The following is a 16,967-nucleotide window of genomic DNA, read 5'->3' as shown; positions in this document are numbered from 1 at the left end:
CTTAGTTACCAGAATGCAATGGAACACCTTTAATTAAGTTCCCTCGTTAAACAGGTGATTGCTTTATATTGAACTGACACGGGTCAGTCTCAGTTGAAATGTTCAGTGATCAATACTTTAAAATTGAACCAAACTTCCCGACTTAACAAACAAAGGCCAAAGGCTAATATTACTACAATGCAGAGAAAAATCAATAGCAGTGTTACACTTCAAGTCAGTCTGAGACTTGATGGGAGTCTGAGATCTCAAATTCCCTGATTAATCCTTTGCCTACAGCTAGGATCATGCAAGTGTCACAGCAGGGATGATGGCCAGTCAGGATGTAACACTGAAGGGCTATTCTGAAGTGTTTTGGAAGAAAATCCCTGCAGACCCTTACTTCAGAAGATGAGATGGGTGGGGTCTATCAAGGGGTGGAGCCCATGGTAGAGTTAGATTGTTCACGGGCTGAAGGAGCAGGATCTATACGCTGAATGCTTTTCCTAATTCCATGCTTTCTTCTATTTGCACTTGGTGTGTGTGTGTGTGTGTGTGTGTGTGAGGAATTTAAACAGTTGTCACGTGTGAGGGTTTCCCTACTAGTGGCTCTGTCCCCTGACGGCAGAAGGCCTGTCCCCATCATCCTCAACACTGCGATCAAAGAGAAAGACAATCCAACTGCTAATAAATGAAGGTTCCACGATGGGGGCGGGGGAGAGGTGGTTCCATCTGGTGGGAGCAGATAGCAGCACTGTAGGAGGGACTGGGGCAAAGAGGTTCGTTAAATAGATTCATGGATCTCCAGGCAGAAATTGCTGGTGACAGTTTGAAGCAGCAATTACCTTTTGGGTGTGAGAGGTGACCAGCAATGAACACTGTTCAACAACAGCACCCACCAGGGAATAAAACAAGGAGAAGCACAGCTCCAGAGAACCATAGAAAAGATACAGCACAGAAGGTGCCCATTCTAATCCCACCTTCCAGCACCCGGTCCATAACCCTGCAGCTTACAACACCCTCCAGCTCGACAGGGACAACTTGACAATACAAAGCACATATCAGCAACAATTCTCGACTGACTTGCTACGTAGACAGGAGTGCCCCTTTCTGTTACTGATGGTAACCCTGACTTTGGCGAGAGTACTGAGCATTAAATGAGTCAATGATGCTGCCCATTGAGCCACTGGCATGGCCTGAAGAGATGGCTTCTACCAGCAAATATAAATGCCGTGGCTGCCAGCCTTTCCTTGGTCCTAAGGGCCAGTTCCCTAGCTCCTAGGCCTCTGCCCTTAAGCAAACCATCTTTATGCAGAGGTCTCTTGGAGCACACAATGCTTTGCCACAGGGGGTGGTTGAGGCACAGAGCATTGCATCTTTTAAAATGAAAATTGGATAAATATTCGTAGCAAAGGAAGATACAGGGCAGTGGGGAGAGCGCGGGGCAGTGGGGAGAGCGCGGGGCAGTGGGGAGAGCGCCGGGCAGTGGGGAGAGCGCGGGGCAGTGGGGAGAGCGCGGGGCAGTGGGGAGAGCGCGGGGCAGTGGGGAGAGCGCGGGGCAGTGGGGAGAGCACGGGGCAGTGGGGAGAGCGCGGGGCTGTGGGATACAGGGTGAACCCCCTCTTTTAACTAACAGATGGGACAATGCCCAGTTTTCTTTGCAATTAATGATCGACTTAGAAAAACCGCTGGAATGGGTGGCTTTGAAAAGTCCGATTTCATTCGGAGAGCGTTAATTATTGCGATAAACAGCATGCTCCCATTTCTTTGCGGTGAAAGAGAAATTTCACTCGTACCCCCCACCCCGAGCAAAGTGTTGAGGGTGAAGCAGACACATCGCTATGTTGCTCGGTTTGAAGTTATTTCTCACTCTGTATGACACCGTCTCTTTTCCTCTTTCCCAGCACAGAGAGAAAACAATAATGGAGCTGCTGTCAACACCTCACAACATCAAAATTACCAACATCACCTGCGACTCTTTCAAGATCTGCTGGGAGACCGATGTGAAGGACAGGGAGCGCGTCACACATTACTTTGTTGACCTCAATAAGAAAGAAAACAAGGACTCCAACAAATTCAAGCACAGGGTAAGCGTGTGGGGCCAGGGTTAGCGTGTGGGGCCAGGGTTAGCGTGTGGGCCAGGGTTAGTGTGTGGGGCCAGGGTTAGCATGTGGGCCAGGGTTAGCGTGTGGGGCCAGGGTTAGCGTGTGGGGCCAGGGTTAGCGTGTGGGGCCAGGGTTAGCGTGTGGGCCAGGGTTCATGGCTGGCAGCTTTATACATGGATACATATATTGTACAACCGATTATTTCTGTGGGCTGTAGAGTATAATTTGTTTAACATTAGGTTCATCCTTTCAAAGTTAACCAATGGGGATTGGCTCTTGCACCTCCCTCCATCCTGACTCTGTTCAAATCGAGATTTACTGGGGTAGATTTTCCTCTTTTTATAAATTAATTCTGGGATGTGGGCGTTGCTGGCGAGGCCGGCATTTATTGCCCGTCCCTAGTTGCCCCTTGAGAAGGTGGTGGTGAGCCGCCTTCTTGAACCGCTGCAGTCCGTGTGGTGAAGGTTCTCCCACAGTGCTGTTAGAAAGTTCCAGGATTTTGACCCAGCGACAACGAAGGAACGGCGATATATTTCCAAGTCGGGATGGTGTGTGATGTGGAGGGGAACGTGCGGGTGGTGTTGTTCCCATGCACCTACTGCCCTTGACGTTCTAGGTTGTAGAGGTCGTGGGTTTAGGAGCTGCTGTCGAGTTGCTGCAGTGCAATCCTTCCTCTTCCGCACTTGAGCGTATGAACGTGTCAGGGTGGAAGCCCTTATTGTAAAACTGGGCACAAGCTTGCGCACAATTACCTGTCCATTCAAGTGATCTCCAAACGAGTCTGTCTTAACATCAAAGACAGACGTACAATGGGAGAGCAGTCCGAGTCTCCAATCCCCTGCTTTTCACTGTCTGCTTCTGTGTAGTTATCTTATGTGGAAGTAAATTGGACTATTAGTGTTAGCCTGAATGTATCAGTCTGACTGTGTGATAGGTACCATCCATCCGAATGGGCAGCCCACAAGATTGTGTGTTATACTGCCAATGAAAGGGTAAGGTTCAGTTCCCAGCCTGCTTGTGGAAGCTGCTTTCTTGCTGCGAACACCAGTTCACAGAGAGCGAGCTCCAATCACAACAGGGCTCAATGGTCTTTCTCGTCGTTATCGATCATGTGACATTCCTTCTGAGCTGGGTAGAGCAAGATTAATTTCCCACATCATCAGCAGTAAAAAGCAAAACCAAACAGGAACTGTCCTGACTGATAGAATACACGGTAACCAAAGGACAGCATCTGAGAAGAATTAGGATATTGATTCTAACTGACCCGAGTGGCTGGAGCTGGCACAGTTTATTAATGACTCGAAGCCAGCTCAGAGCTATCAACTGCCACCTCGGATTGATGCATGGATAAAAATCCCAATTGAAATCTTATTTCAAAATGTTCCCAAAACAGCAGCTATTACCAGCGAGGCATTCAGTGAGACAGAACCAGGCACACATGCTATGAGAGAGAGAGAGAGAGAGAGAGAAGGGAAGACAAGTCAAAGAGGGAGTGAGAGAGACAGAGTCACAGAGAGACAGTGTGCGCAAATCCCATGTATACAATTTGTTCTAATACTCTCTGTCACTACTAAACCCTTGTTGCAGCAAACCCTGCCCCTGGTGAGAGTGAGAGTTCTATTCCAGGCCTGGGTGGGGATGACTTGTACTCGATGCAATGACTCAGCCACTTACTGCGGAGGGATGGAGGCAGGGTGCTTGTTTCTGATTGCTCTCCCCTGGGCTCCATGCCGGGCTCGGCTCCACTGCACGCGATCCATCACCTCATTCCCCAGCGTCCACTCACGCACAACCCAGGAGGAACGCGAAAGGATTGAAACAAAAAAACCTGCAGTTGGGCAGAAATAAAACAATGGGGAAAGACATCATGAGAAAAAGGAAACGACGATCTCACAGAGACACCAGACAGGTGCAGAGTGAGCTGGCCCACTTCCCGCCTGCGTTATTAACACCTGCAGACTGTCATTCGCTCTCTGAGAGCCATATGGTCGTTGGAGAGAGACAGGAGCTGAAGTCATGACCTCCCCCTGTGCAGGCTCTGCTACACTTCACATGCCAGGGAATTGTTACTGAACCACAGGAGGACGGAGGGCTGGGTGGAATTGGGGAGATTTACCCGCAGTACGGAAGGATTTTGTTTGTCCTCCTCCTCCTCCTCCTCTGAAGACCACTGGTGAACGTGAACAACTTTATTCTGAGATTTGAACAGCGTTCTCGGATCTCTGCTCCTCCAGCTCAGGCCTCTTGTGCATCCCCTCTCCCTCCAGATTATATAGTGTGGGCTACACTGCCTTTACAAATCATTTAATCACTGTTTGTCACAAACTGCCCCCAGGGGCATCGAAACTATTACACACTATTTATTGTAATACTTTGGAACTAATGCCATCAGCTCCTGCCTAATTGCACTGACATTCTCCCACTTTGCTTCTCACTCAAACTGTGCAATGGACCCTTCCTTCTCACACTGGAGGCGTCTGACAGACACACATTTTTTAGTTACATAATCATGCACAATTCACGTGGTTTTAAAAAATGTTTTTATAAAAAAGCTCTGCACAAGCCAAGAATGAGTATCATGTGGAGCCCAGTGAAGAGTAACACCGTGTTTGTTCAAATAAATTCACACGTCATGAGATTTCACCTGTGCAGCTTCCCTCATCTTCTCTCCTGCTCTTTCCGTCCTCAGTGATGACCTGTATAATGGCCCTTGATAGATAGATCGATTCCTGCATTTATATAGCACCTTTCACAGCCTCAGAATGTCCCAAAGTGCTTTATGGCCAATGAAGTGTAGTCACTGTTGTAATGTAGGAAACGCAGCAGCCAATTTGCGCACAGCAAGATCCCACAAACACTAAGATAATGACGAGATAATTTGTTTTTAGTGAATGATGGTTGAGGGATAAATATTGGCCAGGACACTGGGGAGAACGCCCCCTCTCTGAATAGTGCTGTGGGATCTTTTACGTTCACTTGCGAGGGTAGTCGGGGCCTTGGGTTAACGTCTCATGCGATTGGCCGTGTCGAGCAAAGCCATAGAGAACGTACAGGTAGATTTACCAGGATGATTGCCAGGGATGGGAAACTATAATTATGAGGACAGAATCATAGAAGTTTACAACATGGAAACAGGCCCTTCGGCCCAACATGTCCATGTCGCCCAGTTTATACCACTAAGCTAGTCCCAATTGCCTGCACTTGGCCCATATCCCTCTATACCCATCTTACCCATGTAACTGTCCAAATGCTTTTTAAAAGACAAAATTGTACCCGCCTCTACTACTGCCTCTGGCAGCTCGTTCCAGACACTCACCACCCTTTGAGTGAAAAAATTGCCCCTCTGGACCCTTTTGTATCTCTCCCCTCTCACCTTAAATCTATGCCCCCTCGTTATAGATTCCCCTACCTTTGGGAAGAGATTTTGACTATCGACCTTATCTATGCCCCTCATTATTTTATAGACTTCTATAAGATCACCCCTAAACCTCCTACTCTCCAGGGAAAAAAGTCCCAGTCAATCCAACCTCTCACTATAAGTCAAACCATCAAGTCCCGGTAGCATCCTAGTAAATCTTTTCTGCACTCTTTCTAGTTTAATAATATCCTTTCTATAATAGGGTGACCAGAACTGTACACAGTGTTCCAAGTGTGGCCTAACTAATGTCTTGTACAACTTCAACAAGACATCCAAACTCCTGTATTCAATGTTCTGACCAATGAAACCAAGCATGCTGAATGCCTTCTTCACCACCCTATCCACCTGTGACTCCACTTTCAAGGAGCTATGAACCTGTACTCCTAGATCTCTTTGTTCTATAACTCTCCCCAACGCCCTACCATTAACGGAGTAGGTCCTGGCCCGATTCGATCTACCAAAATGCATCACCTCACATTTATCTAAATTAAACTCCATCTGCCATTCATCGGCCCACTGGCCCAATTTATCAAGATCCCGTTGCAATCCTAGATAACCTTCTTCACTGTCCACAATGCCACCAATCTTGGTGTCATCTGCAAACTTACTAACCATGCCTCCTAAATTCTCATCCAAATCATTAATATAAATAACAAATAACAGCGAACCCAGCACCGATCCCTGAGGCACACCGCTGGTCACAGGCCTCCAATTTGAAAAACAACCCTCTACGACCACCCTCTGTCTTCTGTCGTCAATCCAATTTTGTATCCAATTGGCTACCTCACCTTGGATCCCGTGAGATTTAACCTTATGTAACAACCTACCATGCGGTACCTTGTCAAAGGCTTTGCTAAAGTCCATGTAGACCACGTCTACTGCACAGCCCTCATCTATCTTCTTGGTTACCCCTTCAAAAAACTCAATCAAATTCGTGAGACATGATTTTCCTCTCACAAAACCATGCTGACTGTTCCTAATCAGTCCCTGCCTCTCCAAATGCCCGTAGATCCTGTCTCTCAGAATACCCTCTAACAACTTACCCACAAGACTTGAGATACTGGGACTATTTCCGCTGCAGCAGGAAAGGTTGAGAGCAGATTTAATTTTTCCTTCTTTGTCTCGATCTTTATTTTGAACTTAAGTCTCTGTGATGTGCCTTGGGACATTTCTCTACATTAAAAGGACCTGTATAAATGCAAGTTGTTGTTGGTATTGATAGAGGTTTTTAAAAGGATGAAGGTTTTGATCGGGTAAATAGGGAAAGACTATTTCCTCTGGTTAGGGAGTCGGTGACAAAGAGTCAACAATTTTAAATTATCATTGAGCGAGGAGAGGAGTTAATGAAGAACGTACAGCACGGAAACAGGCCATTCGGCCCAACAGGTCCATGATCCACGGGAGCCTCCTCCTCCTCCCACCCTTTTCATCTAACCCTATCAACATATCCTTCTATTCCCTTTTTCCTCGTGAGTTAAAAGAACTTTCTTTACACAGAGGGTTGTTGGAGTATCGAATGCTTTGTCACGGGGAGTAATCAAGGCAGAGACCATTGCATCTTTTAAGGAATAACTGGATAAATATTTGAAGCAGAGAAAGACACAGGGCTATGGGGAGAGTGCAGGGCACATCACATGGAATCTTACAGCACAGAAGGCGGCCGTTCAGCCCATCGTGTCTGTGCTGGCTCTTTGAAAGAGCTATCCAATTAGTCCCACTCCCCTGCTTTCTCGATAGACCTGCAAATTTTTCCTTTTTAACTATTTATCCAATTCCCTTTTGAAAGTTATTATTGAATCTGCTTCCACCGCCCTTTCAGGCAGTGCATTCCAGATCAGAACAACTCGCTGCGTAAAAAAATTCTCCTCATCTCCTGTCTGGTTCTTTTGTCAACTATCTTAATCTGTGCCCTCCGGTTACCGACCCATTTTGACACACAATGCTGGGTCAGAGTGAGAAACATCAAAATAGGTAACAGTCCGAACCAAACTGAGTGAGATAGTGAATTAAGATGGGCCAAATGGCTGTCCTCATCCATAATCAGTAGTGATCTTGTGATATTCCCTTCATACCAGGGAGAGGGGACAGGTCATTTAGTGAGTGCCACCATACAGTACATTCACACTCAGAACCTACAGTTACAGCACAGGCACCAAACATCCACTCTCATCAACTGAGCCATTTCCAGCAATGATATCGACATCATCACTCGTCAATCACTGACTCCACACAGAGACCAACTATAAATGGAATAACATTCAGCACAGCCAGTGAAGGAGGGCGAGATAACAAGCAAATATCAAGGAGGCAACTCAAGGCTGGAATCTCACAACTTGAAATATATCCGACCCCTCGATTAGATTCCAGCCCGTAACTCATTCCCGGGGTATCTATGTATTATAGAGATGACACTAACAGTGGTGCTGTCACTTGTACACAGGCCCCTCGTGTGTCAGAGCTCGCCTAGTGTCGAGTTATCATTGGTGGGACTTGCTGTACTGACATGTTCACCCTTTTAGATTTGAACGGTCTGTTCTCTGCATGTTTTTAATATCTTGGCTTGTGATGAATATTGAAGGCTACGGTTTTGAAGGATATCAAAGCCTTTTCATCCGTGTTCCACTAATAATTTTTTCCTCGCTTGGCTCAACCCACGTTCTAATTAAACAGCAAATGGCACTACAAGCAACCGTTGCCTTGGAAACCATGGTTCACAGCTGAGCTCCTGTCAGAGGGAGCTGGCATAGTCCAGCCTCAGTTTATCACTGTGTACCATCGATAACGAGAGAGCGTGCAGATCTCAATACCCTCACAGTGAATACCCTCACATCCGGGAGCTGATGAAATATTCGACATTCTTGCAATCACGGAGTGTTAGAGGTGGAGACAGAGAGAGAGAGACTATAGATAGAGAGCGGCTGAGTGGCATTCAGGAGGGGTCATTTCAAGTCCAGAGCAATCACCTGGTAAGAATATTCTAGACTAGCACTGGAGAAACAGACAATGGCCCATATGCACCAGGATCACTCTCACCTGATTGCACCTTCGTACAATCAATATTTTTGGGTCTCCTGAGCAAACCCAGGAGTGGATCAAGTGGATACGGAAAGGATTGTCCTCGGTGATGCTTACTGCTTTGACGGCCAGGTTGGTCATCCTCCAGCCCCATTGGGGGCCTGCTTATATAAATAGCAGTGTGATTAGCTGGATTTCATCAGTCGAGATACAGTCAGTAGCAGGATATGAGAGTGAAATTTCAGGCTGTTCCTGTTAGTTTTGTTCCCTCACACTTTGTCAACACTTGTTTCACACACACGCTGAGACAAAGCATGAAAAGTACCGACCCCTCTCTCAAACATTTATCTCTGGTATATGTTTTATCCATTGCATCGCAGTTTCTTTGTCACATCCATATATGGAAATATCATGCCGCTGACCGTATTAAAAGACGTAGGAAATATATTAATCAAACACAAGGGAAGCAGGTGGATTGGCTTCCAGTGAGCAACGACTGAGGACACAAGGAAACAACAAATGAGAGAGGGGGAATGAATCCCACTCCAAATATTTTTGGGAAAACCTTTCAGCTGCCATCTTAGTTTCCTCACTGATCTGAGTGTTTACTGCTGGGAAATGCTTTGCAACATGATAAAGACAAGAAAAATTACAAAGTTTACCAGAAAATGATTACATTGACCTGTACAACAGATTGCAGACACCACATGAAAACTTCTCACACCCATTTAGTTGACTAAAATAAGGAGGAAACAACAGTCTTTGAATTGAATTCTTGTCACTAAATTGAAGTCGATATTAAATTTGCTACGTATGCTGAACCCTCCTTATTTCGGTCTCACTCCATCCGTGACACACCGTCACGCCTGCAGCTACGCACTACGACCAGTAGGTGGAGCATTTTGACTCCAGATCCCCACACCTATACCTGCAGCATCACTTGATGCAACCCAGAGGGAAATTCACCGTGTCCCGAGTGTCCGTGGGCAACCACAGAGGAGGTCGATAAATTTCTTATCGAGACTAAACTGAAATAAGATGAAATTGGAGAGAGCGGTGAGCCTGAAAATAAGCGTCAATGGTTTCTCGGACTAAATCACACTTCACTGAAACTCCAGTCGTGGAAATAAAGACAGAAAATGCTGGAAATACACAGGACTGTCAGCATCTGTAAAGAGAGAAGATAAGTGTTAGGATTTCAGGCATAAAATATTGTCAGACACAAGGAAAAACGTACATTTCGAAAGCACCTTCCACATCCTCAGGATGCTCCAAAGCGCTTTACAGCCAATGAAGTGTGAACAATGAAATGTAGTCACTGTTTGTAATGTAGGAAACCTGACAGCCAATTTGTGCACAGCAAGATCCCACAAACAGAGATAAATGTCCAGATAATCTGTTTTTCGTGATGATGGTTGAGGGATAAACATTGGCCAGGAGGCCGGAGAGAACTCCCCTGCTCTTCTTCCAAATAATGCAATGGGATCTTTTACGCCCGCCTGAAATTAAGATTTTCAGTTGGTCTCCTCCGTTTGCCGGCGAACAGCCACTCCTGCGGGGCCTCAACTCTGCACAGGCAAGCTGCTTTGGGACTTTGTTTTCTGTGATGCTGCTCTGTGATTAGCCACAAGGGGGCACAGAACAGCTGGGCCCGTACCCGGATATCACTGGAGCCAAATGGGAAAAAACCACAAGACTGAAATAAATGCTGGAAATATGCAGTCGGCCAGTGAGCCCAGTGACAGCACCGGTCTGGGTTGTGATCAGCAGCAGTCAGGGACAGAGCTTCCACTTGACAAATAAACTGCAACGGTGAAAGGATCAATTATATTCACACCTTTCCCCATGTCACTCACTGTTTTCCTGCACAGCTAGGTCTGGCTCAGAGTTCACAGCAAAGCCTCGCTCAGATTTTAACCAAATGCTCATTTAACTACAGCAATGAGATAAACCATAATCCTCCGATGCTGCAGTTACAGTCACAATGTGATGTAAGACATGCTCCGCTGTATGGAATTGGAATTGAAAACCACCTCTCTGTGACATCTCCACACGGCCCTTCATGGGTCAGTCACACTCTGTATCTCCACATGGGCTTCATTAAGCAAAGCTGAGTCAGGCTGGTGAGGCCTCGCACTGTTATTTTATGTAACGGGAATGCTTCATAATTTGCTGAAATCACAAGTGAAAAGAAATATGCCCCTGAATGAGTGGAAGAACCGAGAGATCTGGGGGAACAGAAACGTGGAAAAAGGCCATAAAAATGACAAATGGGATTCTGCATTTTATACATGGGGAGCATTGAAGATAAAAGGGGGGAGGTGAACTTGAATTTGTACAGGGCATTGTTTAGACCCCAGCATCCATGTTCTTTTTGAGGGAGAGAGTTCCAGATTCCCACTCCCCTTTGTGTGAAGAAGTGCTTCCTGACATCACTCCTGAACGGCTGGGCTCTAATTTTAAGATTGCGCCCCCTTGTTCTGGACTCCCCACCAGAGGAAATAGTTTCTCTCTATCCACCCTATCAAATCCCTTTATCATTTTAAAGATGTCGATTAGATCACCCCTTAATCTTTTATATTAAAGGGAATACAAGCCTAGTCTGTGTAACCTGTCCTCATAATTTAACCCTTTCAGCCCCGGTATCATTCTGGTGAATCTGCACTGCACCCCCTCCAGGGCCAATATATCCTTCCTGAGGTGCGGTGCCCAGAACTGAACGCAGTCTCTCCAGATGGGGTCTGACCGAGGCTGTGTCCATCTGAAGCATCACTCCCTCCCCTTTTTATTCCAGCCCCCTTGGGATAAAGGCCAACATTCTGTGAGCCATCACATACCCTGGGGAGAACACAGGCTTCACGCACATGGCTTTAATCCAACAGCAGGCACCCTCTGCAGAGGTATTCGATCAGTTCAACTTATTGTGATGTTCTTGGCCATTCAGGATGTCCCTACCAAGCTGGTGGCGAAGGCAGTGCCACTTCCAATGACCGTGCGGGGGCACTGGTTCCTGAGCCCTCGCACAGAGTACAGCGTCGCTGTCCAGATTGCCGTCAAGCAGAGCGATGGAGAATACCTCGTGTCTGATTGGAGTGAGGTGGTGGAATTCTGCACAGGAGGTGAGCAGTCCGATTCAGCATCTGAGATCATGCACAGATTGGCATCCGAGTTACACTCGGCGACGGGGCCCGGCCCGATCAGAGTTACACTCCCATTTATACTCAATACCGGTGACCGGATCCCATTTATACTCAATACCGGTGACCGGATCCCATTTATACTCAATACCGGTGACCGGATCCCGTTTATACTCAATACCGGTGACCGGATCCCGTTTATACTCAATACCGGTGACCGGATCCCGTTTATACTCAATACCGGTGACTGGATCCCATTTATACTCAATACCGGTGACCGGATCCCATTTATACTCAATACCGGTGACCGGATCCCGTTTATACTCAATACCGGTGACCGGATCCCATTTATACTCAATACCGGTGACCGGATCCCGTTTATACTCAATACCGGTGACTGGATCCCATTTATACTCAATACCGGTGACCGGATCCCGTTTATACTCAATACCGGTGACCGGATCCCGTTTATACTCAATACCGGTGACTGGATCCCATTTATACTCAATACCGGTGACCGGATCCCATTTATACTCAATACCGGTGACCGGATCCCATTTATACTCAATACCGGTGACCGGATCCCATTTATACTCAATACCGGTGACCGGATCCCATTTATACTCAATACCGGTGACCGGATCCCGTTTATACTCAATACCGGTGACCGGATCCCGTTTATACTCAATACCGGTGACCGGATCCCGTTTATACTCAATACCGGTGACCGGATCCCGTTTATACTCAATACCGGTGACCGGATCCCGTTTATACTCAATACCGGTGACCGGATCCCATTTATACTCAATACCGGTGACCGGATCCCGTTTATACTCAATACCGGTGACTGGATCCCATTTATACTCAATACCGGTGACCGGATCCCATTTATACTCAATACCGGTGACCGGATCCCGTTTATACTCAATACCGGTGACCGGATCCCGTTTATACTCTATACCGGTGACCAGATCCCATTTATACTCTATACCGGTGACCAGATCCCATTTATACTCAATACCGGTGACCAGATCCCATTTATACTCTATACCGGTGACCAGATCCCATTTATACTCTATACCGGTGACCGGATCCCGTTTATACTCAATACCGGTGACCGGATCCCATTTATACTCAATACCGGTGACCGGATCCCATTTATACTCAATACCGGTGACCGGATCCCATTTATACTCAATACCGGTGACCGGATCCCATTTATACTCTATACCGGTGACAGACCAGATCCCATTTATACTCAATACCGGTGACAGACCGGATCCCATTTATACTCAATACCGGTGACAGAACAGATCCCATTTATACTCTATACCGGTGACAGACTGGATCCCATTTATACTCAATACCGGTGACAGACCAGATCCCATTTATACTCAATACCGGTGACAGACCAGATCCCATTTATACTCTATACCGGTGACAGACCAGATCCCATTTATACTCAATACCGGTGACAGACCGGATCCCATTTATACTCAATACCGGTGACAGACCGGATCCCATTTATACTCAATACCGGTGACAGACCGGATCCCATTTATACTCAATACCGGTGACAGACCAGATCCCATTTATACTCTATACCGGTGACAGACTGGATCCCATTTATACTCAATACCGGTGACAGACTGGATCCCATTTATACTCAATACCGGTGACAGACTGGATCTCATTTATACTCAATACCGGTGACAGACTGGATCCCATTTATACTCAATGCCAGTGACAGACTGGATCCCATTTATACTCAATACCGGTGACAGACCAGATCCCATTTATACTCAATACAGGTGACAGACTGGATCCCATTTATACTCAATACCGGTGACAGACTGGATCCCATTTATACTCAATACCGGTGACAGACCGGATCCCATTTATACTCAATACCGGTGACAGACTGGATCCCATTTATACTCTATACCGGTGACAGACTGGATCCCATTTATACTCAATACCGGTGACAGACTGGATCCCATTTATACTCAATAACGGTGACAGACTGGATCCCATTTATACTCAATACCGGTGACAGACTGGATCCCATTTATACTCAATACCGGTGACAGACTGGATCCCATTTATACTCAATACCGGTGACAGACTGGATCCCATTTATACTCAATGCCGGTGACAGACTGGATCCCATTTATACTCTATACCGGTGACAGACCGGATCCCATTTATACTCAATACCGGTGACCGGATCCCATTTATACTCAATGCCGGTGACAGACTGGATCCCATTTATACTCAATATCGGTGACAGACCGGATCCCATTTATACTCAATACCAGTGACCGGATCCCATTTATACTCAATAACGGTGACTGGATCCCATTTATACTCAATAACGGTGACTGACTGGATCCCATTTATACTCAATAACGGTGACTGACTGGATCCCATTTATACTGAGGAGCGGTGACTGACTGGATCCCATTACCTTCAGTGACAGTGGGTGGCTTTTTTTGAGCTCGTGCTTGTTTTCATTCTATGTTATTCTTTCCCTTTTCCTCTCAGCTTCCAGTTTTTGAATAGGTTTTCTGGAAAATTGCAAACTCTAAACCAAACACCTTTTTAAAAGTCCCCTTTTAAAAATAAAAGTCAATTAAAAAAAACCTTCGGTTGCTGGTGGTTAGAATCTGGTTTCCAAATCTCTCTCTGTGGGTGGGGGGGCCCTGTGAATATTAACACTCCCAGAGCTACCCTGTAAATATTAACACAGACCTGGGGGCCCCAGTGAATGCTCACAGGGTATCTCTGGGACTGTGTTAATATTAACAAGGGCTCCCGAGAGGGTGTCGATATTCACAAAGGGTCCCTGGGGGGTGGGAATCAGGGGAAGCAGCAGTCCTCTCATACCCCACCCCATGGACAGCAGCGCCCGAAGGCTCTGGGTGTAAGACATGGCATCACCCACTCGGGTATGGACAGAGAATTAACATGGGAGAGGTGGAGGGGGAGGTCTATAATGAGAGTGAGATGGGGACAGACTGCATCCTGCATGTAGCTAACTCCCTGTTGGTGTGTTTCCCAGATTATTCCACCGCCCACTTGAAACAGTTACTGGAGAAGGCGGATGTCATTGCCGGACGAATGCTGAGATTCTCTGTCTTCTATCGGAATCAACACAAGGAATATTTTGAATACTTGAGGTAATATATTTATTACCTATTCCTATCTGACCCTGAGCTGAGCTTCTGACCCCGTATCCTCTCCATCACCAAGACCACCTACCTCCACCTCCATAACATCGCCCGTCTCCACCCCTGCCTCAGCTCATCCGTCGCTGAAACCCTCATCCATGCCTTGGTCACCTCTAAACTCGATTATTCCAGTGCTCTCCTGGCCGGCCTCCCATCTTCCACCCTCCGTAAACTTGAGTTCATTCAAATTTCTGCTGCCCGTATCCTAACTCGCACCAAGTCCCGTTCACCCATCACCCCCTGTGCTCACTGACCTACATTGGCTCCCGGTCCGGGAACGCCTCGATTTTAAAATTCTCATCCTTGTTTTTCAAATGCCTCCATGGCCTCGCCCTGTGTAGGATTTAAGGAGTGTCCTAAAAGAAGGTAGAGAGGTTTAGGGAGGGAATTCCAGAGCTTAGGGCCCAGGCAGCTGAAGGCACGGCCGCCAATGGTGGAGCGAAGGAAATCGGGGATGCGCGAGGGGCCAGAATTGGAGGAGCGCAGAGATCTCGGAGGGTTGTAGGGCTGGAGGAGGTTACAGGGATAGGGAGGACAGCCCCAAAGTTGGAAGCAGTTAGCGAGAGCGTGAGGTAAACTCATCCAAGACTCTGCTGCCCGTATCCTAAGTCCCATTCACCCATCACCTGGTGCTCGCTGTCCTACATTGGCTCCCGGTCCAGGAACACCTCGATTTTAAAATTCTCATTCTCATGTTCAAATCTCTCCATGGCCTCTCCCCTCCCTATCTCTGTAACCCACTCCAGCCGTACAACCCTCCGAGATTTTTACTCTCCTCCAATTCTGGCCTCTTGCGCATCCCCGATTTTAATCGCTCCACCATTGGTGGCCGTGCCTTCAGCTGCCTAAGCCCTAAGCTCTGGAATTCCCTCCTTAAACCTCTCCGCCTCTCTACCTCTCTCTCCTCCTTTAAGATGCTTCTTAAAACCTACTTCTTTGACCAAGCTTTTGGTCACCTGTCCTAATATCTCCTTATGTGGCTTGGAGTCAAATGGATCATTGTAGAGGGAGCTTTACTCTGCATCTAACCCTGTACCTGTCCTGGGAGTGTTTGATGGGACAGTGTAGAGGGAGCTTTGCTCTGTATCTAACCCGTGCTGTACCTGCCCTGGGAGTGTTTGATGGGACAGTGTAGAGGGAGCTTTACTCTGTATCTAACCCGTGCTGTACCTGCCCTGGGCGTGTTTGATGGGACAGTGTAGAGGGAGGGAGGATGGGTCCCACCAGTCTGGGTGTTTTTGCGCTGTTGTGTGGAGAGACCCCTCACCCTGTCCCGTTGTTGTTGCAGGATGCACCATGACGGTGTAATGCAGCCCTATGTGAAGGACAGCAGTGGCAGTCACGGCTCACCAGTCAGCGGGACCCTGCACGGGATCTTCTTCAGCTGCAATACCGAGTTCAACACGGGAGAGCCACCGCTGGACTCTCCCTACGGCCGTCTCCGCTTCCAGGTGGAGGCTGCCCAGCTCTTCAACCCTGGCACCAACCTCTACTTTGCCGACTTGTACTGCATGTACACCGCCTACCACTACGTGATCCTGGTGCTGGCACCCAAGGGCTCCGACGGCGACCTGTTCTGCCGGGACAAACTCCCCCTGCTGGACAGCGCCCACAACCCCTTCCTGACCTGCACCGAGGGTCAAGAGGGCCAGCTGCTCTTCCACCATGCTCAGGACATCATCTTGGAACTGATCTACACCCAGCCGATCAGCCTGGTCCAGGGAACCCTCGGGGAGATAGGCGGCCACCAGCTCATGAGCCTCTCCACTGCCGACGCCAAGAAGGACCCCAGCTGCAAGACCTGCAACATCAGCGTGGGCCGTTAGTGGCGGGGGGGGAGGGTCAAGGCCGGCCCATCAGATCCACCGTCAACAAACGGCCATCAAGACACTACAGGGGGGGGGTTCAGTCTGTAGACTGGGCTCCCCAACAAAACTTAGTTCATTGTAATCCAGAAGAGGAAAAGGGGTTCAGACAAACGCCCCAGAGACAATTGGGTGATGGAAAAGGTCCTTAAATTTCTATGTATTATAGGTGCTGATATAACACACAGGGAAATGGTCCCATTATATAGAAGGGACCATCT

The 16,967-nt window shown here is 47.5% G+C and overlaps 1 protein-coding gene across 1 annotated transcript; it reads left to right on the top strand.

Moving 5' to 3' along the window:
- The first annotated feature begins 1,898 nt into the window (after positions 1-1,898).
- Positions 1,899-16,707, top strand: LOC137335882 (phytanoyl-CoA hydroxylase-interacting protein-like). Its single transcript, XM_068001385.1, has 4 exons — positions 1,899-2,063; positions 11,459-11,633; positions 14,713-14,830; positions 16,170-16,707. The coding sequence occupies exons 1-4, from the start codon at positions 1,899-1,901 to the stop codon at positions 16,705-16,707; spliced, it is 996 nt and encodes a 331-aa protein (XP_067857486.1).
- The last annotated feature ends 260 nt before the right edge of the window (positions 16,708-16,967 follow it).

This window comes from Heptranchias perlo, chromosome 20 (assembly GCF_035084215.1).
Source record: "Heptranchias perlo isolate sHepPer1 chromosome 20, sHepPer1.hap1, whole genome shotgun sequence".
In the NCBI taxonomy this organism is placed as follows: Eukaryota; Metazoa; Chordata; class Chondrichthyes; order Hexanchiformes; family Hexanchidae; genus Heptranchias; species Heptranchias perlo.
This window is presented reverse-complemented; position numbering and strand designations above follow the sequence as displayed.